This window comes from Chenopodium album, chromosome 24, assembly GCF_948465745.1.
Source record: "Chenopodium album chromosome 24, dcCheAlbu1.1, whole genome shotgun sequence".
NCBI lineage: Eukaryota > Viridiplantae > Streptophyta > Magnoliopsida > Caryophyllales > Amaranthaceae > Chenopodium > Chenopodium album.
Window position 1 is genome coordinate 16,434,188 of NC_137857.1, and position 26,349 is coordinate 16,460,536.

The window sequence follows — 26,349 nt, forward strand, 5'->3', positions numbered from 1 at the left end:
AATCATAAACTATTTTAAACCCTATAAATATTCTTAACCCTCAAAAGATATTATTAAAAAAAAATGTAAAAGGGAGGAAAGCCGCAACCGTTTTCCAATTGCCGTGAGATGTGCTAATCAATCCCAAATTTGTTTCTTCTTATAAACTTTTATTTCATTATCTAATATCCATTATCTTGACTATGGATTTAAATGATGATGACTTATATTGTGAGATCAATATAGAAGCTGCTGCAAATTGCAACATCAGTTGATCTAACTTTGCCTTGAATATTGTCGTTTCATTGTGCTATGTCGAAGGTAATCACAGTGACACACTCGGAGTCGTTTGATAGTATTTTGGTTGTATTGCTTATTATGTGTAATCTCACGAAATTTTGGGATGCTTGTATTATATTACGTATTATTATGTGTGATATGATTTATAATTTATACTCTGTATTAGTATTTGAGGATTCTGTTGACATTTTAGGGACGAAGCTCTATAAGAGTGTCTCTAATAAAGGACCACCTCAGTCAATCTTTACCGTCTTGTAACTAGCTTTTCCTTGTTTTCTCCTCATCGAATGACATTTCTTGCATAATGATGAGATTGAAGTCAATCTTTCTTATTTGCTTATTAATAACTATATCACAAAGTATAATTCTTTTAAGTTAAGAGTACAAATTAAGGTACTTATACCATTTATTAAAAAAATTTCCATTATGGTGAGATTGAAGAGAGAGAATGTATAATGAGGTATGGTAAAAGTAGGATAGAGAAAGTTCATGATCAAACTTTTTTGGGCAACCATTAGGGTAATAAAATGTAAGTGGTCATGAACTTTGGTCGTTGGTGAAGTGGGATAGAGAATAATAATAAACAATTTCATGACCAATTTTTTTGGTCATCCAATGGCCTTGCTCTTAGTGTAACGGTATAATAATTGGTTGTAACATACTGGTACTTATTAATGACTATTGTGATACAATTAAAACCTAATACTAAGTCAAGTTATGTGGTTTCCATCACCTTTATTGTTATACTTCCTTCGTTCTATTAATATTGCAACAAGGAGGAAATTACGCATCCCAATTTAATGCTAAATATCTATAATTGTGTAAGAGTAAAAATTATAAAAAGTTGATATTGTGAAAGTATTTTATGCGACGAATCCAACAAGATCACACATGACTATATTTTAATTTGCTTAACGTATAAATCATATTATATGGTCAAACAAGAGTGATAAATAGATCAAAAAGTCGATTGTTACAATATTAACAAAACGGAAGAAGTACTAAATTATCATTATTTCCTTGTTATGTAACAATATTCCCTTTTAAACTCCTTATAGAGTATACATACCCATTATAAAAATGTTTTAATTAATATAAAACTTTCACTAGATGGAAAATAGAGCGATTAAAATAAAACACAAATTTTTGTATGCGGCTGGCCACATGGTGCGGCAGGGGTTACTTGTATGGTGTTACTTGTTTTGTCAGGGGTTACTTGTAGGTGTTACTTGTATGGGTGTCACTGGTTTTTGTCAGGGGTTACTTGTAAGTGTTACTTATATTGTGGGGTTATTTGTATGAGTATTACTGATTTTGGTGGTGTTATTTGTATTTTGGGATTACTTGTATGGGTGTTTGACAGTCTAAAGTCGTATCACCTAATCAAAAATATTACCTAAGTCCACTAGCTTATGCAGATAGGGAAGTAGGGTCGAATCCACAGGGAAACAAGTCTTTCTACTCCTAATTAATTATTATAATCTAAATTATTAAAGTAACCAATATTTTTATGAGTAAAAACTATGCTACGAAGATTATGAGTAAGGAGAATAATCAGGGAAGAAATCAATAATAATAAAGCCTAGGGTATAGGTTCACTAATAAACAATATTCCAGGGTAAAACATAATAATCAATCATCAATGCATTAATTAATCAGATCATAAAGGACTTTCGCTACGTATTACAATCACAGAGTTAATTTACCGGTATTAAATCTCATCTCTCGAATCTCGACCTAACCATTTATAAATTAGTCTGCCTATTAAAATTAAGCCTAAACATCAATTCTCATCTCTCGAATCTCGAATCAATATTGCTAAACTCATACAATTAAACCTGGCCAAATCAAATTGCATAGCATTTAAACAATCAATAGTAAATCAATTAAGCCTTAACAATTAATAATCATAAAATTACCCCTTCATATTATTTATTAGATCCCCATAAACCCTAGAAAGAGAACTACTCAGACATGATTAAAGCTAAACAAATTAAAACATAATAATTAAACAAGGCATAAGAAATTGAATGAATAAAATACTGAGATTAATAAGAGAGAAATCGTACCAAGACGGCGGAATTACAATGGAGTTTAGGAACCAGAAAAAATAAATCTAGAGAGAGAAAGTCTAAGTAGAGGGAGAAGGAATAAAACTAGAGTATAGAGAAGTGAAAAGAAATAAGAAATCTTGCCTAATAAAATTACATTAATACTAAGCAAGGAAGTCAACGTTAAACAAAATAAATCGGAGTTTAATTAACCCCTAAAACACACGCGCCCAGTCGGGCAAGGGGCCGCCCGACCGGGCCTGCCTTTTGCTGCTGAAGAGTCATCTCGCGCCCGGCCGGGCGCGAGCTCCGGGCGCTTATACTGCTGGAGGTTGCTGAAGAGTCATCTCCGCTCGGCCGGGCGCGCCTTCGGGCGGGGCTGCTGGTCCGGGCCTCTTCTCTTTGGGCAAACAATTGAACTTCGATTGGGCCTTTGTCCTCGACCTAATCGGAGTTCCTCCTTGGGTCCTTGAACGCGGTCCATATGCCTCGGGATTTCCAATACCAAGCCCTTTATCACTGATTCGCTTCTTCCAACCGGTCTTGGGCTATCAAGAGTGGTCGTGCTCGCCAACGATCGTAGTTGCTCCTCAAAAAATCTGGGAAAATGCTCCAAGTACGCAAATTCCTACAAAACTCAAGTAAAACTACAAAAACACTGGAAAATACAAATTAGTAATAAAAGTGGCTCGAAGGAGCCAAAAACACTACTAATTACGACCAAGGGACGGGGGTAAATATATATATAAAATGAACACATCAGTGTTACGGGTTTTGGTCAGGGGTTACTTGTAGTGTGTTACTGGTTTGGTACGAGATTTTGGTCTGGGGTTACTTGTAGGCGTTACTCAACCCCTACAAATAATCCATACAAGTAACCCTAAACCACAAAATACAAGTGATATCCTACAAGGCTACAAGTAACTCCACAAACAAGTAACCCATAATACAAATAACCCCTACCGCTAGGGGTGTGCAAAAAAAACCGTAACCGTTTACCGTAACCGTTAACCTGTATAACCGACAAATTTGATAGGTTAATTAACCGTACCGTTAAAATTTAATGGTTATGGTTAACCGAACTGTTAAATGTGGCGGCTAATTACGGTTACAGTTACGGTTACAGTTTTGAGTTGACGGTTAACCAAACCGTTAAGATAAAAAATATTTTTATATACTTTTTCGAGGAAAATAAAGTATGTAATTATGTAAGTTTCTTCTAAAAGAATCTTTATTCGTTTGTATCCAACTTATTAGAACTTATTATAGTTTATACGTCCTCCGTTTTTTTTTATTGCACCATAGGAGTTGGGTACTGTAGACACCCATTTGTGTCTCCCCAAAACCAAATCCAGTGATGAATACCTTTCATGTCAAATCATAATCGACTGAAGTGAAAGTGTGAAAGTTTAAGTGTTGCGGTTAGTTTTTATTTAAAAATCCTTCTTTCTGTTTTCGAAAACCTACCCTATTTTATAAAAACGTCCAATCCAGTTTAGTTTGGTCCATGATAAGGGTCCAATAATGGTGTAGTTGGATGGGACTCACAAAGACCTTTCCAACGATATATTATAAGCCCAATTTCGATGAATAATGAGGAAATTATGGCCAAAATACTAAACTAGGCCCAAACCGGATTTTACCTACGACCCAATGATCATGAGGAGGGTCCAAAGGTTTAATCCTATTCCTAAACTAATTATTATTTATTAGAGTCTTCTATAAGTTTCTAAAATATCTTAATCATCCCTTTTTGAAAAGATAAGATTAAAGAATTTGATTTAAATATAAACTTTCCTTGTTTAAAAAATTTCCTTTTTTAAGTCCTAATTCTATTCGAATTTAAACATGTTCAAAGACAGTCAGATATTATTTTTGTGCCTCATATTTATTTATCCAAATTTTATGTGGTTGGATAGATCTTGAAATTATCTTTCCAATGATATATTATAATATTAATTCCGAGCTATAACGAAAAAGATATGAAAGAAATACGAAACTCTATTCAAAATTGACACCCTTCTACTATTTCGGCCATATATTTTTATCTACAAAATTTTTTAATATTATTCTAGTTGCATTGGAAATTAGACTTCAAGAGCTTTCCAACGACATATTATATGCCTTATTTGGACTTCTGGATCAAAAGATATGATAAAAACAAAATCCGCAAAAACTGTCTTTGTCGACAGGCGATAGGCCTTGTCGCGTGATAAAAACAAAATCCGCAAAAATTGTCTTTGTCGCCAAACGACAGGCTTGTCGCCACGCGACAAGGCTTGTCGCCTGGCGACAAGATGAATTTCTGGCGACAGCGTGGAGTTTTATTCCTTTTCAAATTCTAACTATTTTCTATCAATTTCCGGATTGTTTTCTTATAAATAGGGTCCTCGACCTCCGTTTTTATTCATCAATTCTCATCAAGGCTTACTTGATTCTCTTCTCTCTCTTTCTAAACCAACCCTTTTTAAAAACAATACCGCATTCACAAGAGTTAGAAACATCTAGCCAAGTTCGATTTGCCTTCGCCCGACGTGAAAGGTTGATAATTTCTGAGGGTTTGGTCCCAAATCTAGTCTAAACTTTTAACTCTTTCTTTCGATTCTTTAATTATTCTTTATTATTTTCATTGAAGTTTACTAACGCGTGTATTTTGTTATTAGAAAGAGGTACGAGGCATCAAAGTATGTAATCTTATTGCTCTATTCTTGTAGAAAGCATGCTTAGATTTAATATTCCTAGTATCATGTTAGGATGTTTTTATTGCTTTCTAGAATCATGTTTAGGGTGCCTTTTACTCTTTTCTAATATCATGTTAGTACTATGTTAGGTTAAAAGCTTTGATCTTTAATGTTTAGTGACATCCTATAATTTGTTATTAATCTTGTTAGTATCATGCCTAGGATCTTGCTATTATTATTAGGCTTTATTATGCCTTATCATGATCATGATTATATTATGATTATTATTATGATTATGATTATTATTATGATCTTGATTACTATGATTGTCATAATTATGATTGATTATTATTATGTTGCTTGATTATTTATATTGTTATTGCTTGATCACGCCTTTTATTCATGTTAAAGGGAATTTGTATTTGAAATCACGCTTAATAAGATAATTAATAATTTGGTTTAAGCTAATATGATTTTAATTCAAGTGATCGACAATAATAGTTTTATTTGTGCATTAATATTCAACCAACATAGATGAACAGGTTTAGGGTTAATATAATGTTTGCATGTTAGTCAAAAAGTGCACATGAATACGAGCAGAATAAAGTAGAGGCCTATTTTATAGGGCGGGTCCTTTCTTTTGTAGATTGGATTCGTATCCTCATCCCCGAACCCTGTTTGGTTCAAGATCTTATGGAGTTGACGATCTCATGGATCGTTAAGGGGTGTAACCTTCACCTCGTGATTGGTTTACAAGTTCCTAAAACTTGTTGGCGACTCTTTTGCTCTCTTTTCCTTCCCTTTGGGCGCCACCATACTTAAATGTATGATCACAGTGTGGTTCAAACTTGGGGTTATGATGTTTGAAATATTCTGTACAAATATTTTGGTAGTTGAAAAAAGTAAGAGAGAGAAAGGTAAAATACAAAATTGCCCATGTGACATATTGATAAACTAAAAAGTAAGTGTGAAATGGCAAGGGTAAGTTGGGTATTTATAGTGTGAACACAAATAATATTTTTCTTAAAGAGGAAATGGTGCAATATTTGTGAAACTTCTTAAAAGGGCTAGTGGTGCAATAATAAAAGAACGGAGGAAGTATTTAATTATGTAATAGGATTGGAACTATTAGAAGAGCAAAAAAAGTATTGATTTAAAATCTAATTAATGGTTAGCGGTTAACCGGCAACCGTACCGTTAAGAAACGGTTAAGGTTCGTGTTTTTAAGTAACCGGTCTAACGGTTAACCGTACATATGATTATAATATTCCTTTCATTTATTAAGTAAATTAGAGGTAATATAATTCAATTATTTTTCACAAGATTAAAATATTAATACATATGATGTAAAAAAAAAAAAAAAAAAAAAGGAGACATCCAAGGCAATGCCCGAACCACTACACACACTAACTACACAAACACTCCAACATAATTATTAAATTAAAGCAACAATTACACAAGTTAACAACCCGGGGCATCGCCCGGGATACACACTAGTTTATCATGAAAAGGAGAGAGTATTTAAGAGTTTGTACCCGGTTTCAACCGATATCGAATTGTCAAACCAATATGACACTGCTAGATAGCTAGGTACGAAACAATAAAACTATAAACGACGACAAAGGTGAGGCAGTTTCTTACTTCCTCCGTTTTCTTTTACTTGCAACACACCTTTTAAGCACGCAATTTTAGGAGATGATTAGTGAGGGTAAACGAGCGATTTTATCAATATAATTTTTACACGAAAATTAGAATAGGGTTAAGTATCATTTGTAAAAATTATTATGTAAAATTTGTCCGTTTACATTATATAAACCCGACCTCAAAACACGTGCCACAAGGCTGTGTTGCAAGTAAAAGAAAACGGAGGAAGTACAAACTAGTTTGATGTCGATACCGAAAATCGGATTTATGCGGCCAGCGAAGCTGCCGACTTCCATGATACCCCACATCCATGGCCTACATAAGCACGTGTCACCCATTCATCTGATCGCCTCGTAAGTTGTAAACTTGTAATCAATCCAAAGTTCCCCACCCATAATTTTATGATATGATATACAATTATACCTTCTACATCAATCATTAACTTTAATAATTTTGATCCAATTTCACTCCACTTTTCACTCTTCTTTACTTGCTGATATATTAGACCGACATCTTGTTATAGTGTATACGAATTACTTCTTCATTAGTTGATTTCTTTTAAGAAGAAAATTAAATAATAGGAAGGCGAAAATGGTGATCAGTGATACTACTTCTTCAGCAGATTCTTCTAACAAAACGTTGTGTTGTACCTTTGCTTCTCGCTACGTTCGCGATGCACTCCCAAGGTATGATCCACTTGTCTAATTTTTGTACTCTAACTAGTTTTATTGTTCATTAGATGAATTCATGTTCAAATCCTCTCTAAGTGTACTCATAACTGATTCCTAGTACGTAGTATATTACCACAAATATATCTTTAATAGTGCATAGTTAAAATTGTAGTATATAAAAAATTGATTCTTACAAGTATTAGATTGAATTTATTTTTGCTTGCGTTTTGTGCGCGGTTGACCATACTATGTAGCCGCTTGTAACATAACTAAATTCTCTAATATTGACTAAGTAACCGTTATAATACTGTTATAATCACTCCTGCAACACCGACCGAATAACTCTTATAAAACTAGCAGAGTAACCCGTGATGGTTGGCCACATGGTATGACTTTGCGCTTATATAATAGTGATAAACTGATAATCTATGGTCAAAGTTCAATTATTTACTAACTGGGAAAACGATTTACAAATTATACAATCTCTGATCTTTTTATTTGTAAGAAAAATAATATTCACATGGAGTCTTTATTATTCATTGATTTTTATTAATTTTTTATTTGTTGAGATTTACAAAAAAAATACACAATCTCTATTAATTTTTATTTGTAAGACAAATTATACAGTATTGTGTGAATCCTGTTTGTTGAGATTTATTGTAAATTAGTACTTGTTGCAGATTTATTATTTTTTTATTTCGTTTTTAAAGTAGCAAGCTAGTGGTAGTGGATAATACAACAATCATCAACTAATCAATCGAAGTCTTAATCCCATAAGTGGGGTCAGTCGCCTACATGAAGCAAAAGTGATTATTCCGTGTAGTCATCGACATAAATCTTCCTCCTCCATCCCTTACGATCAACTGCCTCATCCTCGTGCAAATCCATATACTTCATATCCTTCCTAACTTAAAATGTAACGATTTGTTAAAAATAATTGATTTGAGAGGAAAGAAAAAAAAAATGGAGGTAGTCATGGGCATGGAACTATGGAAGATGGATTTGGGACAAAATGTTTTAGTAAGGTTAAAATCGGGTTATCAATTATAGAGGTATTAAATTTTGAATAAGCCGTTTCTATGTAAGGTCATATTCGGATTAAGGAATTGTTTAGTTTTAGGTCTAGTAGATTTTGTTACTTTAAAAAAATTAACTTGTGCTATTCGGACTAAGGAATTATCCCCGGAAGGACCTATGCGTGAAGGTAGTTTACTTGCTTACTTGATAAGGAACTTTAGCTTTCGTCCTATCTGCTGTCTTGATGCGCGGGCTGCCTTGACCTAGGCCTCGCATAAGATTCTGCTTTTAGATTTGGGTCTAGTAGAGTTTGCTACTAAAAAGGATGTTGTGCAACTAAAACGTCGTTTAATCTAACTTGATCTTGCTTTAAAGTAATGTGGTATTGCTCTTGAGAATTCGTACTACATGTCTACACAGCTTTAGTTTCAAAGACGGTAGCTTGCATCGCATAGACAAGAAGTATATATGAAATAACTCTATAGTTATATGCTTATTATAAATTAATAAAAAAGGATTTGTCTAAATCAAATTTTGTTTGTTTGTATGTACATGAAGGTTTCAAATGCCCGATAAATCAATACCAAAGGATGCAGCTTACCAAATAATAAATGATGAGCTGATGCTCGATGGAAATCCAAGGCTGAATTTGGCATCATTCGTGACTACATGGATGGAGCCCGAGTGTGATAAGCTGATTATGTCTTCCATAAACAAAAACTATGTTGACATGGATGAGTACCCTGTTACAACTGAACTTCAGGTAATCCATTCTCTAACTTTGCATTCTAATTCTTATTTGTAACGTTATACCGTTGAAACTTTGCCATCTGTGGTATGCGTAACTGTACCTAAACATTGTATTACATATAAGGAGTAACCGAGTAAATAGAATATCGCGTTGCCTGTAGCATTGCACCTGGATATGTGCCTCTCTTCTCTTGACTTTTTTTCTTTGATATTAGCATAATACAAAAATTATAAAGCACTAAAGAAAACAATTAGGGAGGTCTGACAGTAGTTTACAATCCGAAGTGCTCTTAGGAATTGATCACGTTCAACCTGTAAGACAATACATTGAATTGAAAATTTTGTCCCACTTTTCGCATCTCCTCCATCTTCCAGTAAATAGACATGGTCTTCATATTCTTACAATCTTACTAATCAGAAGAGGCATAAGAGATTTGGAGCCTAAATAAACAAGGATCTGTGGATACGTACTGATGATTTGTATCCTAGCAAAGAGCATTTAGGCATGCAATAGCCTCTGCATGATTTTCCGAGGTGGCAGCCCTTAAAACCTCCTTCCCCATCCTTATCCAGTACTTGTGCAGTAGAGGTAGTCCACTCCATCCCAGCCCATCTTGCTTTCTTATGTCATGAGCCATCTATAGAGGCTTTAAAAGTCCTTCTCTTGATGTTACGTTGCAATATGATTTTAGCATTGCAATTGGGATACAAATCATACAATCACTTTTTTTTTCATCTAAACCAGGGTAATCTCATCTACGGAGTACATTGCATTCTTCCATGGAAAATTCTTTTAATTTTTAATTCCATAAATAACTATTTTCTTAAACCTATTTTCTGTGCACTAGAGGATTTGAACATGATTTTTTACCTATAAGGGACCATGCATGTCCCTTTTCCTAGGCCAAATATAGAGGATAGGACAGTTGAATTAGTATATAGTATGTATCATTTTATAAAGATTACAAGAAAAGTAGTGTATGTTCTCTTGATTATCTTTTTTTTTTTTCCCAACAAATCTGAATATCTACTTAACTGTGCAGAATCGATGTGTTAATATCATTGCACACCTTTTTAATGCTCCTGTTGGAGATGAAGAATCAGCAGTTGGTGTAAGCACTGTAGGGTCTTCAGAGGCAATCATGCTGGCGGGTTTAGCATTCAAAAGGAAATGGCAGCAAAAGCGAAAAGCAGAAGGAAAACCTTGTGATAAGCCTAATATAGTCACAGGAGCAAACGTGCAGGTGCATATTTAGGATGTTTTCCCTTATTCCGGCTTTTTTCTCTCCCTTTTTCTTCTAGTAGTTGATCTTTTACTTTGATCATTAGCTTTTAGCAGCTCCTATTTTATTGCAAGGCAAAGCTTAGTGATAAAAACATTATTAAAATTGCAGGTTTGCTGGGAAAAGTTCGCTAGGTACTTTGAGGTAGAACTGAAGGAGGTCAAACTGAAAGAAGGATATTATGTGATGGATCCAGAGAAAGCTGTAGATATGGTGGATGAGAACACCATATGTGTAGCTGCTATTTTAGGTTCCACCTTGACAGGAGAGTTTGAGGACGTGAAGCTTCTTAACGATCTTCTGATCAAGAAGAACAAGGAGACTGGATGGGATACACCCATTCATGTTGATGCTGCTAGCGGTGGATTCATCGCTCCCTTTATTTATCCTGATATTGAGTGGGACTTTCGGTTGCCATTGGTGAAGAGCATTAATGTTAGTGGTCACAAATATGGCCTTGTATATGCTGGTATAGGTTGGGTTATCTGGAGGACCAAAGAAGATTTGCCAGAGGATCTTGTTTTCCATATCAATTACCTTGGATCTGATCAACCAACTTTCACACTCAACTTCTCCAAAGGTATGGCAGTTGCCATTAATGTGAAACTTGTGATTTTCTCTGACTTCTCTGCATTAATTTGTGGTATTGTATGTGCATTAAGAGAGTAAGAGACCTTACCATGATTGGGAGTTTGCTTAAAAGTATTAGGAAATTTCGCACCAATAATAATGAAATTTTGGTGTTTTTGCATTATAATTCAAATAATTGATTACAACCTTTAATAATTCCTGCTATTGAGTTACTCTTTAGAGTAGTTTTTTGATAGCTTGTTGGCCCACATTTAGATGAGCACATTTTGAATTGACTTCTTCTCTCCTTCCCTTCTCTGCCATGCTGCCTTTGCTTCTTGAATCCGGCATTCCAGATCCCCGCCCTCCTCTCCTCTCGTAGACATCTTACTCAAGCGGCCAAGACTGTGTGGTAGCAAGGGTGGGATTTTGGTGTAGGTGTTTACTTAGGAGGGATCTCCACTCTGGAAGTGAGGCTGCTGAATGTTGATGGTTGGTGTTAAAATCTAGATGTTGCAAAGTTTAGGTGCAGTGCAGGAGTTGTAAAGGTGAGATGAAATGAAGGAACGGGGATGGGGATAGACAATGGGAAAAGTCGATCACATGACTGCTTTACTGATCCTGCATTCTTACATTGTTGCATAATTGCATCAGTACTTGAGTTTAAATCTCAAAGAAAGCTCTCGCCAATTGGTGTTTAGGACGTTCATGTTTCTTCGTCTGTGCAAATCTTAATATTTTTTTTGGGACTCCCACACTTTCGCTTCAGAGTGGTCTTATATATCTATGCACATCTCCCACAAAAGATGAGTACTTAATAATAAGACAAGTAGTGGATAGCTGAGATTATGTGTATGAAATTAAATCCAAAGGAAATAGTGGGCATACAATACCGTGACAGCTCGCATCATAGACATCAATTCAATCCGTTATATTTTTTCTTTGTTTGCAGGTTCAAGTCAGATCATTGCACAATACTATCAGTTGATACGGCTTGGCTTTGAGGTGAACATCCTAACTCTTTCTCTTCTGTTCCTCTGTTTGATAGAATAGTATGTTACAAGAAAATGTAGCAAAATAGTGGTCCATGGCTCATGATGCAGCTGAAGTGACTGATTATCTACTTGCGTACGTATTCCAAAAGCATTAAAGCAGTCACTTGAGAAGTCAGCTAGTTTAATCATAGTTAAGCTACTTGAGAAAAATAGGAGGTGTCACTTTGTTATTATTCATTTACTTCAATATCTGATTGTATTTGTAAGGTTATAATTAAGGATACAACAAACCTAGGGTGCTATATCATGGTTTATATTAAAGAATAAGATAATCCAAATTTTAATATGTAACTTAGCTAATCTCCTAATGGTTAATACCGAGATGGGATAGGGCTATAAGAGGCTTTTTAACTCCATTAATCTCATGAAAAACATGGCTTATTTTGATAAGTTTGCTTGATTTCTTTAGACTTTCTTTGTTAACTCATTACTCTACTGAAAATACATCAAATCGTGTCTAGAATGATAATTGATCTATTATACGTAGTACTTTGATATCTTATACTATTGAACTTGCAGGGTTACAAGCATATCATGGAAAATTGCAGGGAAAATGCGAAGATGTTGACACAAGAAATAGAAAAGATGGGGAAATTCAAAGTGGTCTCCAAGGATATTGGTGTCCCAGTCGTGGCATTTTCTTTAAAAGACAGCAGCAACTACACTGTTTTTGACATAGCAGAGAGATTAAAGCGTTTTGGGTGGATTGTCCCAGCTTACACAATGCCAGCCAATGCTGAGCACATTGCAGTGTTGCGCGTGGTAGTAAGGGAGGATTTTAGTAGGAGTCTTGCAGAGAGACTTATGTCCAACATCCATCAAGTACTAGATGAGATGGATGCTCACCCTGTCGCGGTATCTAGCAAGTCCGCCCATGTCACCATTGACAAGGATAAAACACAAGGAGACAAGGTTGTTACCAAGAAAGATATTACAGAGACTCAAAAGGAAGTAACTAAGTACTGGAAAAAGCTTGTTGATCGAACCAAGGCAAACGGAGTTTGCTAGTAACGATGTGCCCTCTCAGTTACGAATCTGTATCATGTTTATTGTATCATACTATCATACATTTTATTTTGCGGGTCGATCTTTCCTGATTAAGGGATTGCAATTATCTTCAGATGAGGAAACAAGGTTGAATGAATGAAGTGCATGAACTTCTGTTTTGCATATGTTATCTCTTAGTCAATATATTGATTCTCATTAAGGGATGCTTCATTTAAGAGAATTGTTGTTGTGTGAGTATATTAGTACTACTCTTGGAGTGCTTTAGAACTATAAAATCTTATTTATTGTATTTTAATTTTATATTTTATTAGGATTTTGCTAACGAACGCCCACGGGGTGTTGGATAAGCATTTAAAATATTACCTAAAGTGGTATTAATTTGGGAATGCATGACAGAATCACGCGTCGATCGGTGTAATAAATGTTCATTTTAATTTAATCTTTCTACTTTTAGCTAGCTTATCCAACGCCTACGGGGCGTTCGTTAGCATTTGTTATTTTATTATAGATCATTAATTTGTATCCTGGTTGAAGTAATGTTTAATTTCTTGATTAACTACTTGTTAGGCTCTATATTTATTAATTAACTAGTCTTTTGGCCTTTTCGATGCAAGGGTTGTTACTTAAATTGTTTTTATATGAAGGTATGATTTCTAATAGTTGAAACTTTTGATATAAAATACGAGTAATTGTTTCATGACAGATTGACCGTTGAGGTGAATGAAGTTTATTGCTTAAATAAAAGAGAGAAAGTGGTGAAATTGTGGAAGAAGATGGACTTTAGTATATATACATGAATATTGTGGGATGTGAATGACATATTGTAAAGATTGACTCTCTACAGGGTATAAGGGGGTGTTTGGTTCACTTAATTAATTAATAATCTGTGGTTTATATACACGGGTGTACAGTGCTCATCATACACCGGATAAATAAAAAAAAGCCGGAAAGAACATCGAGTGTTTCATAAAGAACATAAATGTATTTGACAAAGAACATGTTTGTATCTGACAAAAACATGCATCATCAAAGAACATAAAGATATAATAAAAAGAATGAAATAAAAACTTAATAAAAATTTTCTGAAAAATTATACATTAACGGAAAAAATTTAGTGGTGATAAAAAATCGAGTAGGGTCGGGCTATACCATAATTTCTCGTGCCCAAACCCGTGAAAAAGTAGCGGGTTTTCGGGCTTTTTTCGGGTCCGGTTCGGATTTTAACTAAAAATGCATTTTTAGGCTTGCCCAAACCCACCCTATTTCGGGTTGGATCGGGTCGGGCTGCGAGTCATGCTAATATTGATCACCTCTTTAAAAATCTTTACCAAAGATTTAATTTCCCCAAAAATTAGTTTTCTATCTCTCCAAAAAAATCAACTTCCCATAATAATTTATAATGTAAAGTACATATAGTTAATACCTAAATAACACACTGATCAAACTCAAAGAACATACGATAATAAAAGTAGTTTAAATATAACATATGATAATAAAAATAGAATTTGTGAGTCACTACAACCTTAAAGAACATACGCGCCAAATTCAATGAACATACTTCGTATTATTAAACCCAAAAAAACATATATGATTAATTAACATATGTTAAATAACACAAGTTATAATGTAAAGAACATATAATTATACTCAAAGAACACACTGATCACACTCTATGAACATATTAAAGGTATGTTCTTTGTCAAACATAGGTATGTTCTTTATCAAAGACTGTATGTTCTTTCCGCCTTTTTTTGTTTACCCGCACATGGTGCACTCGGGTGTATTATCTAATTTTCATTAATAAAGGTATAAAGTATGGATTTAAATGGTTTAAACCCATACCTTATGTTTGTTTTATGATTTTAAGAGTTTCAAACCCATACCTCAAACCCCTTAGGTATGGGGTTAGGAAACCTTGGGGGGAAGGTGGGTTTGGCACTTTGGCTCATTGTCATACTCTTAGATATCACATAAAAGAAAAAAAATTGCATTCCGTGATCCTACCAAACATGTAGTATTAAGAATCAAGTTCAAAACTCATACCACTATATTTTCATTCCTAATTCCAACCTCATACCAGTTTGCGAACCAAACGCCCCCTAAGTCCCTAAGTATTCTTGAGTTTGGTATTATTAATCTTTATTTTTATTTTTATTTTTTTTAATATGGAGCGCTATGCTTCCATTCAAACCGTCCTATGGAATATACTAGAAAAATGAAATTATTTCCAAGAATATGAAACAATAAAGTTACAATATGAAAAAATCATTAAAGATTTAAAGCTAGTTTTGCCCAATATAATCATGAAATAAAAGTTTGATTAGCAAACATGAAATTGATCTTAATATTATTAAACATCTCCCATATTTTTTCACCATTTATTTTAATCAATGTATAAATAATCAGAAAAACAAAAAAAATGGATCACAATTATCGTATTATGAAGCATATACAACCATGATTTACTAGCAATTGAATAATATAGGTGCTACTTTTTTGACAAAGATTACTCTAGGTGCTACTAAGTTCGAAAACAAATTGAAATCTATAAAGAATTGATAGACAATAATTATTACTCAACCTAATAAGTTTTCAAAATGGGGCTTGCCCCACTTGTTCACCAAAAATAAAAATTAAAAATAATAAAATAAAAAATAACCTTATCTAATTACTACAGTATAAAATCAGCAAATATTGCAATTTCATGAATGGATGAATTTTCCATATACTGCAATTAATTACAAGACCCCAATTCCATAGACTGCAATTCATTACAGAGGGAGTACTTGTTAACCTTTAAAACTTCAAAAGTTAACCTACTGTAGCTGGAAAAGCAACCTGAGAAACAAACAGAATGACAGGAAAACCAGCATTTTTAATGTATTAACCATGTCTGGATTTAGAATAGCTGTTCCTATCACCAAATCCAACATCAGGATGTATCTTACAAGCAAAAGGTGTAAACGAGATTGAATTATAAGTAAAAACTCTTCTTAAATAGTTCATTAATAAGATGAAAGAAAAAAATGACAAACAGAATCTAGTTATAGAGGTCATCTTCATCAGCCCCTCCAGCAGAGGCAGCAAAAGCATCTGTACCGGTAGTCCCTGAAGTGGTGTTAGCGAACCGGAACTCAGTGCCAAATCCTCTCGATTGCTGCAAAGTCTGCGCAAAAGCTTGATACTTGCGGATGTCAGCATCGCTAACACTTCTGCGAGCAAATTTCATTGATTCCTCAAAATGGGCAGCCTTGATTTCAGCAATCTCTTCCTCGTCCTCCTCCATGGCCTCAGGGTTCTCGCTTCTCCTTTTCTCTTTTTCAATGTCCTGCAAATTAATTAAGATAATTAGGTTGACAGTTTTTAGAGATCTTTGGGTTAACCATATGCAAAAAAAAAAAAAATTAAAAACATAAAGATACTATGAAGTCACTTATCAAAGGAGCAGAAAGCTGAGCAATTTTCAATTGGGGAGGGAAAAGAGGAAAACAAAAAACCTGTTAAATTCACTCAACAAAAGCTTATATACTTGCCTTCTCAATATTTTCTCTGATGGCATATTTGCAAGCCCGCTGGCATATTTCAGTAATATCTGCCCCACTGAAGCCCTGAGTGTACTTGGCAAGTGCTCTAATATCAACATCTTTAGCAATAGGTGACTTCCTCAAGGCAGCCTTAAAGATGGAATAACGGGACTCCTCATCTGGAAGAGGAATATAAATGAGTTGATCAAGACGACCTGGTCTCAAAAGAGCTGGGTCAATAATATCAGGTCTATTAGTGGCTCCAATGATGAAAACAGTCTTTTTGGCAGACATTCCATCCATTTCGGTCAAAAGTTGGTTCAAGACCCTGTCTGCAGCACCACCTGCATCCCCTTGACTGCTTCCCCTCTGCACAAAACACACCCCAGTTGGTATCAGTGAACTTCAGAATGAGATGAAAGTAAAAAGTAAATGTAAAAATGACAGGTTGCAAACATTAATTTCTTTAAAAAAATGTGAGAAATCAAAATAAGCAAGGTTAGCTCAACCAGAAAGTTAAAGAGATGGAAAAATTAGGATTTAGATTGCTACATTCTATAGATAACATACGTTTATGAAAAAAAAAAAAAAAAAAAAAAAAGACAAATTGGGGTCATCTTGAGTGATATTGGGAATGAACATTGATTTCCTTCGAAAAATTACACACAAATTCATTCCAATTACCATTGTTTATAACTGGTTACCAAATGGCCATGACTTTAGAAAGAGCGCTTTTTTTAAAGCTGTTACATCAGTATGCCTTCATTTATTTGCGCCATCCTACAGGATTCTCTACTTTTTTAATATTAATTATGTTGATATTCCTACCTCAGCTCTAAAATCAATTGGTAATTCTGATTTAGGAGGGGAATGTGAATTAAAATGTCGATCTTATATGTGAACACCACACATCAGGTATTTTACCACCAAACTAGACCTAAAAGTAGACACATAATTTTGTCAATGAATAGCTTAGAAACACTAAGGTAAATTCAGCCAAATAGGTAAGCGTACATACCTGGGTTGCAATTGAATCAAGCTCATCAAAGAATAAAACACATGGAGCTGACCCACGAGCCTTGTCAAAAATCTCTCTAACATTAGCCTCACTCTCTCCAAACCACATTGTCAACAATTCAGGTCCTTTCACACTGATGAAATTAGCCTGACACTCATTAGCAATAGCCTTTGCCAGCAAAGTCTTTCCACATCCAGGAGGCCCATAGAAAAGAACTCCCTTGGAAGGGGACATCCCAAATTTCTCAAATTTCTCAGGATGTTCGACAGGATATTGAACAGTCTGCAATCAGAGGGAAGGATTCAGTTAACAACACAGAATTAAAATAAATTAAAAAAACAAAAGAAAAAAAAAACAGCACAGTTAAAGGCAAATTAAAGAACCTCTTGGAGCTCCCTTTTGACATTTTCAAGGCCACCAATGTCTTCCCAAGAGACATTTGGAACTTCCACAACCTAACATACCAAAGCCAGTCATAATCAGTAACAACATTACAACAATGAACACAATTAGAAATTAATGCTTGTTTAAAATCATAGCAACCAACCGTTTCACGCAAGGCAGATGGATTGCTCTGCCCAAGGGCTGTCTGGAAATGTTCATTCGAAACAGCCATAGAATTAAGGATCTCAGCATCAATAGTCTCATCTTCGAGATCAATAACATCCATTTTCTCTCTGATACATTGAAGTGCAGCTTCAGTACATAAGGCAGCTAGGTCAGCACCAACATAGCCATGTGTCTCCTTGCAAATTCTTTCCAAATCAACCTGTTCAATAAAAAGGTACTCAATCAAATACAGTAATAAACCATGAAATATCTTAAAATCAAATTCCAAAAAATAAATGAGATGTCCATACATCATCAGAAAGCTTCATGTTTTTAGTGTGAATGCGGAGTATCTCGAGTCTCCCAATTTCATCAGGAACCCCAATATCTATTTCTCTGTCAAATCGACCAAATCTCCTCAGTGCAGGGTCAATGCTGTTTGGACGATTGGTAGCACCCATAACAATAACATGTGCCCGTGATTTAAGCCCATCCATTAGAGTCAAGAGCTGGGAAACAATACGCCTCTCAACCTCTCCATTGGTTTTCTCTCTCTTAGGAGCAATTGAATCAATTTCATCAATAAAAATAATGGAAGGAGCATTCTTCTCAGCTTCCTCAAAAGCTTTCCTGAGATTGCTTTCACTTTCCCCAGCCAATTTTGACATAATCTCTGGCCCATTAATGCAAAAGAAAAATGCACCAGTTTCATTTGCCACAGCTCGGGCTATCAAAGTCTTTCCTGATCCAGGAGGTCCATAGAGCAAAATTCCCTTTGGTGGCTTGACACCAATAGATTTGAACAGCTGTGGGTGTCTCAAGGGCAGTTCTACCAGCTCCCTAATCTGGGCCATCTGCTTCCTAACACCACCCACATCATCATAGCCAACCTCATCTAATCTATTCTCATCTTCTCGTTTGATAGGCTCACCCTCACAAAAGATTTCAGTATCCGGAGAAACCACACAGTACTCAGGAGGATCGGTCTCTATAACCTTAAATTCCACACTTCTCATTCCACCTCTTACAAGGAAAAAGTCTCCTTTCCTCACTGGCCGATAGGCTTCAAGAAAATAAGCTGAAAAATTTAAACAAACAAGTTAAGAAATTGAACTTATTGGAGAAGATATTATAGATAAATAATGTACAAGGCTCAAATATCAAAAATGTTACTTTTAGACTTGCAATATGCCATTCGTGATAAGCCCAACCTTAACATACGTCTAAAAGACAGCACAGCACCCATCAAAGACATGTTACTATCATCAATACCAATATACCATAAAACCTGTACAGTTAATTGATGATAAAATTTTGTTCTTCCAGTTCTTCACTAGATGCTTTGAGCTTTTTCATTTATAGTCAGTAAGTTGATGTTTCAGAGTGCATTTACTTGAAAACATAGACTATGGCCCTCTGTCTTTGCACTCAAATCCAAAATTACTCAAATCTCTCAAACAAGATGACCAAGTAAAAAAAACAGAGGTTTGGAAATAATATTCATGTGGTTAGAACTAGTATCAATATAGGAGAAATATTGCAAATAAATTGACCAAAAATATAAGGTTAAAAAAGGGAAGATTAAACAAGAGAGAAAAAAGAGAGTTCCATAAACCTTTAAGCTGATATTCCAATACATCTCAAAGACAGCTAAAATCAAGAATGCATTGTGCGCATAAAGTCTTTTTACTAATAAACTGTAGTTAATCCTATCTAGCTACTCTCTACATTTGTCCAGGTAAAAACTTGCAACCAAATGATAATATCATCACACTAATGATCAGATAGTTTCCAATGAACAGCACAAGTAATAAAAACCAATCAAAAAAGTACTCATAGCAATACTATAGAATATAATAGCATGAAACTCTGGGCAGCATTTTTGACAATGCTATAAATACACAGCTCAGCTTCAGTAAATAAAACATTCAATGAAAAGAAAAGTAGCAACTCACGTTTAAGGAATGCATCAAAGAGATTTCCAGTGACACCCTCAATGGTATCATCAATAGGAAGAATATGGACACGTTTTCCATACTTCACGTCAGGGCATTGGTGCACAGAAACCACATCACCAAGTCGAACCCTTAAATTAGATCTCACGACCTTGTTCATCCTAATCTTAGGTTCTTCACATGTCTCATCAGCAAGGGCAATGCAGATTGTGTCTTTCCTTTTCTTTCCCTAGAAAATGTTCCACAAAAGAACACAAAAGTCAGACCTTAAAGTTTCATCTCTCTAAAACAACAGCAACTGCAGTACTGAATCACATTGCAATTCTTAGAGAACTTAGGCTCTCTGATCATAAAATAGATACTTATGTAGCACAGAAGATGAGATATCAAAAACAGGAGGGAGACCAGCGGAAATTGAACGCATACGTACTATAAAAGGAACCAAAAAAAGTGATAACTTCCGTATTTTTCTTAGGTGCATTGGAGGGGATGTCAGTACGGTGGTGAACCAGTGGCTTCTTAAGACAGCCACTCAAGAGGGGGATGGTAAGGAGAGAAAAAAGTTCTCAAAAAAAAGAAAAAAATATACCACCTTTCTTTATTGGACCTAAGTCTAATTGAACCAGTTTGAAAAGACATGGAAAGGGTAAAGGTGATATCATCATTGAAAACTTTCCTTGTATATTCACATATTTTGCAAAATATAAATTATACTTGAGCCTAGCATTTTATCTAGATTTTGTATCAATTTGCAATACTTTCAAAAACACCAAGCATCTATTGCAAACACAAATTCATTGCATCAGCAGCCGAGAGGCTACAAGGGTTACTCTGACTTAGGGCAAGCCAATCAATCAAGTCTCTACTAACCCTAAAAATTCAATATGCAAAATTTACGCACTATAGATGAAACCCAGAACCCACCACCTTTTCAACGATCAGTACCCAAACCATTGAATAATTGCAACCAAAAAAAGATAAATTTTTCTTCCAAAAATCCTAGATTTATCACCATTCTCCTCCATCAAATTATATCAGATTTATCACCAGTAACAACAGCATAATCATACAAAGAAATTCCAATTACTAGACAAACCAACTACGAAAGTCGCAAACACAAATCAAAGAACCCTAAATTGGAAACCCTAATAAACTAGGAACCCTAATACCCTTTTTTTTTTTTACAGAAGGAACCCTAATTACCCTAAAAACAGCATCATTCATAACAATAACAAGAATATACCTTGAGTAAAACAGTATCACCGCGAAAGAGCTGAAGCTTTTCCATAGTATCAGGATGCATGGCAACAACAGAATTATCATCATTGACGGCTTCATCAACAACCAATCGATTCGGCGATTTCTTGCGCTCCAGAATCGCAGTACTGTAGTCCTTTTTTACGCCCTTACTGTCAAATTCAAACAAGAAAAAAAATTTAAAAAAACCACAATTTTGAGTATAAATTCAATCTGAATCTAAAATTTACATGATTTACAAAATTGGTGAAATCAATTGTTTCAAAAAAGAGTAAAATAGAGAATAAAATCGAGATCGTTGAAGAGGTGAACTTACTCTGAGGATTCAGCGTGATCCGCCATAGCTTGATTGTTGAGTTGAAGCAGAAAAGTTTGGAAGAATTGAGGAGAGAGGAGAGAGAATCGAGGAGTATGAGAAAATTGGAAGAATTGAGGTCAGATCTATATTTAAACTAAAATCAAGCACTTTGGGCCTTATAAAGCCTCGATTTTGAGGAAGTATAGCCACACTAGGACTAGGAGTACTCCTCCGTGTTTTAAAAGGTTTTGGCGACCCCTGTCCACTCCTACGTGTTTTAATACTCCTTCCGTGTTTTAACAAGTATTATATTTTGACTGACATATGATTTTAGGCAATTTAATTGACTTAAATAAAATTATATTGAAAAATCATGATAGGAGAAAGATATAATATATTAGTGTAGTTTTTTGCAAAAACAAAATGTAAACACTTATTATAATACGGCTGGATTTTAAAAACACGGCTAGATTTGGTAAGTGTAACATTTATTAAAACACGGAGGGAGTAAATATGTTTTGGATTTTTCAAATCTATGTCTTTGGGGTTTTTAAGTTTTTAGAGTGTGTTTATACTTTTTCAAAATTACAAGATGTGTCCTTTAACTTAAGGTGTTTACCTAACCGTATCACCCGACACTAACCTAACGTTATTAGTTAGTTAGGTTACTTGTTAATTATCTCACTTTGCCGTGAAATTTCATGTCGGCTTAGAGTTATATAAAGGGACTAAAATTAAATCTTTTTCGACACCTTTTGATCTACTTTTCTTTTTCTTTTTCTAAAGAACCATTGATATGTTAAGCTTTCAGTGTACTTCTTCTTCTTTTTTCTCATCCGCTTCTTATTAGTTCTCATTTTCTTAGAATTTAATGTTAGATCATACAATGTATTAACACTTTGTAATTTTCTTAAGGTAGAGGGCACATCTTGTAATTTTGAAAAACATAGGCACGCCTTTAAAACTCAACAATATCAAGGGCATAGGTTAGAAAACCCTTCTTTTTTTGTTTGGGTTTTTTCAGGGTAATTAAGGAATCGGTGACATCCGATGATTAGGAGTGAAATAGATAATCATCATGCTTGCCTATGAAAATAATAGAAACTTCATGCATGCAATGCATTTCAGCTAGAATGCATGTAATCATCATTAAGAAATACCCGAGCTGGATAAGTACCTTATAATACCCCTAAAATTTCCTTTTTAAAAAAAGGGTAATAAAGGCGTAAATCGGTGATCGATGAGCATTTAATATACTTCCTTTTTTTGTATTAAGTTGGGAATTTATCAATGATCCACGAGTAAATCGGTGTAATAAATGTTCATTTAATATCTATTCTTTCCACATTTAGTTTCTTATATGCAACCTATAGCTTTTTCCTTTTAAAAAATACCCCTTTTAGCCCTTATTAAATTATAAACTTTGGAAATAACTTGTAGACACCCATTTATGTCTCCCCAAAAAACCAAACCCAATGATGAATGCCTTTCACGTCGAACCATAATCGAATGAGGTGAAAGTGTGGAAACTCAAGTGTTGCGGTTTAGTTTTATTAAAAATTCTCTTCTCTCTGTTTTTGAAAACAACTCTATTTATTAAAAATAGTCAATCCAGTTTAGTTTGGTCCATGATAAGGGTCCAACAATAGTGTAATTGGATGGGGCTCGAAAAGACCTTTCCAACGATATATTATAAGCCCAATTCCAACGAATATTGAGGAAGTTATGGCCAAAATACTAAACTAGGCCCGGTTCATTATTTACATACGGCCCAATAATCTAGAGGAGGGCCCAATGTTAATTATTATTCCTAAAATTATTAGGATTAATTATAATTTTCTAGAAGTCTCTAGAGGGTTCTTTTAAATTCTAATAGAGTTAGGATTAATGATTATTTTAAGATGGATTTTTATTTGGAATAAAATATTATTATTTTATTATTATATTATTATTTTAAAATTATACGTTTTTAGCTTCTGTACGGATTCCGTAGATCAAATTTGGTTAAAGATCGGATTTCGCGTGGAAAGCGCGTGAAAGCAACTTGTAAATAGGGTCCTCGAACTCTGTTTATATTCATCAACTTGTAAATAGCAACTTGTGAAAGCGACAGAGTGTATTTCTGGCGACAACGTGTAGTTTTATTCCTCATTAAATTCTGTCAATTTCCGGACTATTTTTCTTATAAATAGGGTCCTCGACCTCTGTTTATATTCATCAACTCTCATCAAGGCTTACTTGATTTCTCTTTCTCTTTCTAAACCAACTTTTTGCAAACACAATTCCGCATACACAAGATTTAGAAACATCTTGCCAAGTTCGAAGTTGCCTTCACCCTAGACGTGCAAGGTTTATAATTTTCTGAGGGTTTGGTCCCAAATCTAGTTTAAATTTTATTTAATTTGATTCTTATTTAATTCTTTAATTATGCTTTATTATTTTCATTGAAGTTTACTAACGCGTGTATTTTGTTATTAGAAAGAGGTACGAGGCATCAAAGTATGTAATCTTATTGCTTTATTCTTGTAGAAAGTATGTTTATTATTTAATTATTCCTAGTATCATGTTAGGATGTTATTATTGCTTTCTAGTATCATGTTTAGGATGCCTCTTATTATTTCTAATATCATGTTATCATGTTAGTACCATGTTAGATTTAAAAGCTTTGATCTTTATTGTTTAGTGACATGCTAGGATTTGTTATTAATCTTGTTAGTATCATGCCTAGGATCTTACTATTAATATTAAGCTTTATTATGTGACGTGGGGAAAACTAGGTCGTTGGGCTAATTCTCCCTAAGCCAAACAAAATTTATAAACACTCAACAAACCTAAATACAAGTATAGAGGTAAGTCAAGGGTCGAACCCAAAGGAACGGTAATGCCTAAGTGCTTCCAATTATATGCCTAAGCTAGGTCGAAGACAAGAGATAAAAGGTGACTCTAACAACTACTAAAGCGAGGAAACCAAACAAGTATAAGAGCTAGGGATTAGGATTCACTTATGATAGCAATGAACATAGCAAATTGGAATGGAAAGTTCGACTAAGTCAAGCAATGTGAGGGAAAATCAATCATGCAACCAAAAGAGCATGTCAAGCTATTCTCCTAGAGGTCTAAATAGCGTCAACTACGATAAACTCTAGCTAGGAAACATCACAAGACACCTCAATCGTGTAAATGTAAGCCACAAATCAATGGTCCGTATCAATGTGAACTTACAATGCAATCTAGTGCAATAATCAAAGTTAGCTACTCTCTAATTAATCACACACATGCACATGATCAATCAACCAAGTTTAATCACATCATCAACTCCATCAATTATCCCCAATTTACATCAATTCATTACATCATAAGCTTCACCAAATCCCTAACCAAACAACTACTCAAACATGATCATCAATTCTACCAATACAAACATGAATATCCAAAATCAATTATCAAATCATAAAATTCCAATCAAATCAATCAATCAAAACAATGAATACAAGAGTAAAAGAATTCTCTACTTCTACTTCTACTTCTACTTGTTTCTCTCTCTACCCAAAAATGGGTATTTATAAATACAAGAGTAAAAGAAAATAAAAGAGAAAAGAAAATAAAATGGAAAAGAAAATGAATGAAAAGAAAAGAAAAGAAAGTAAAATGATTAAGAAAATTAAAAGGAAAATAAAAGAAAACTAAAATAAAAAGAAATCAAAAATAAAAGAAATAAAAAAGGAAATGGAAGGCATGAGTTGCTGCTCCTCCAAATGGGAAATGATCCCATGCTTCTCACGGCTATCATCATCAGCACGCCATTATCAAAGCCGCACATCATCATCATACTTCATCAATCAACGGCTCAAACAAAACCCAGCTGGGTGCGGCCGCATTCGTTGAATGTGCGCCCGCACCTGCTGAGGTTCGAAGGAGCTCAATTGCGGTGGTTCAAATGGAGAAGCTACTGGGGTTGCGCTGCTGCTCGGAGAGTGGTGCGGCGGTGGCAAGTGTGAGTAAGATTGGTTGTGGGCTGCAATTGTGGTGCGAATTGGAGGTGTAATTGCGGGTGGCGAAAGTGGTTGTTGGTAGTTGGAGGGTGCTGCTGCCCTGTTGGTTGCCGTGGTGGTTGAGTGGTGGTGTGTAACTGGAGGTGGTTGCGGCAGAGCAGGGGTTGCGGTGGCTGCTGGGGAGGTTAATTGGTGGCGTTGTGGTGGTGGTTAAATAAGGGAAGAAAGGTGGCTGGTGGTTGCGGCAGAGCAGGGCTGGTTGGTGTTTGCGTGGCTGACTGGCGTTTGAATTGGGGAAATAAGGGGGTTGCGGTGGCTGGAGAACAGGGGAAGTGAGGGCTTGGTGGCTGCGTGAGGTTGCGGGATTTGTGGCAGCAGGGGCTGCCTTGGCGGAGTTGCTGCTGCGTGAAGATTGCTGCCATAGATTGCTGTAGCTGCTTGGAGTTGCTTCAAAGGAGTTGCGTGAGGTAATGGTGTGCGGGAATAGTGCGGGAACAGGGGAGATGGAGTGAGAGAGAGCTGTATTTCCTGCCTACTGTCAACACCATCACCATCATCACCATGATGGTGACGAAGACCCAAGTATGCAGTAGCTAGCACCAATTTGGACTTGGAACAAACACCTACAAAACACACATAAAACCGAGAAATAAAATAAAGTAAAATAAAACTAAAACCGACAAATAAAAGTAAAAGAAATAAAATGAAAATGAAAATAAAAAAGAAAGAAAATATAATAAAATGAAA

The 26,349-nt window shown here is 35.0% G+C and overlaps 2 protein-coding genes and 1 pseudogene across 2 annotated transcripts; 2 read left to right on the top strand and 1 right to left on the bottom strand.

The window, feature by feature from the left end:
- The window catches only part of LOC145610612 (uncharacterized), a 149,414-nt pseudogene that overhangs the window by 97,259 nt on the left and 25,806 nt on the right, over positions 1-26,349 (top strand).
- LOC145610159 (glutamate decarboxylase-like) lies at positions 7,106-13,434 on the top strand. Its single transcript, XM_081665431.1, has 6 exons — positions 7,106-7,341; positions 8,902-9,106; positions 10,137-10,337; positions 10,488-10,956; positions 11,899-11,951; positions 12,521-13,434. The coding sequence occupies exons 1-6, from the start codon at positions 7,247-7,249 to the stop codon at positions 13,007-13,009; spliced, it is 1,512 nt and encodes a 503-aa protein (XP_081521557.1). The 5' UTR covers positions 7,106-7,246; the 3' UTR covers positions 13,010-13,434.
- Positions 15,865-21,784, bottom strand: LOC145612598 (cell division cycle protein 48 homolog). The gene is made up of 9 exons (XM_081667937.1): positions 21,629-21,784; positions 21,299-21,464; positions 20,056-20,284; positions 18,412-19,178; positions 18,099-18,320; positions 17,935-18,006; positions 17,552-17,833; positions 16,543-16,902; positions 15,865-16,337 (listed from the first exon to the last, which is right to left on the bottom strand). Exons 1-9 carry the CDS (start codon positions 21,652-21,654, stop codon positions 16,050-16,052), a joined length of 2,412 nt encoding a protein of 803 aa, XP_081524063.1. The 5' UTR covers positions 21,655-21,784; the 3' UTR covers positions 15,865-16,049.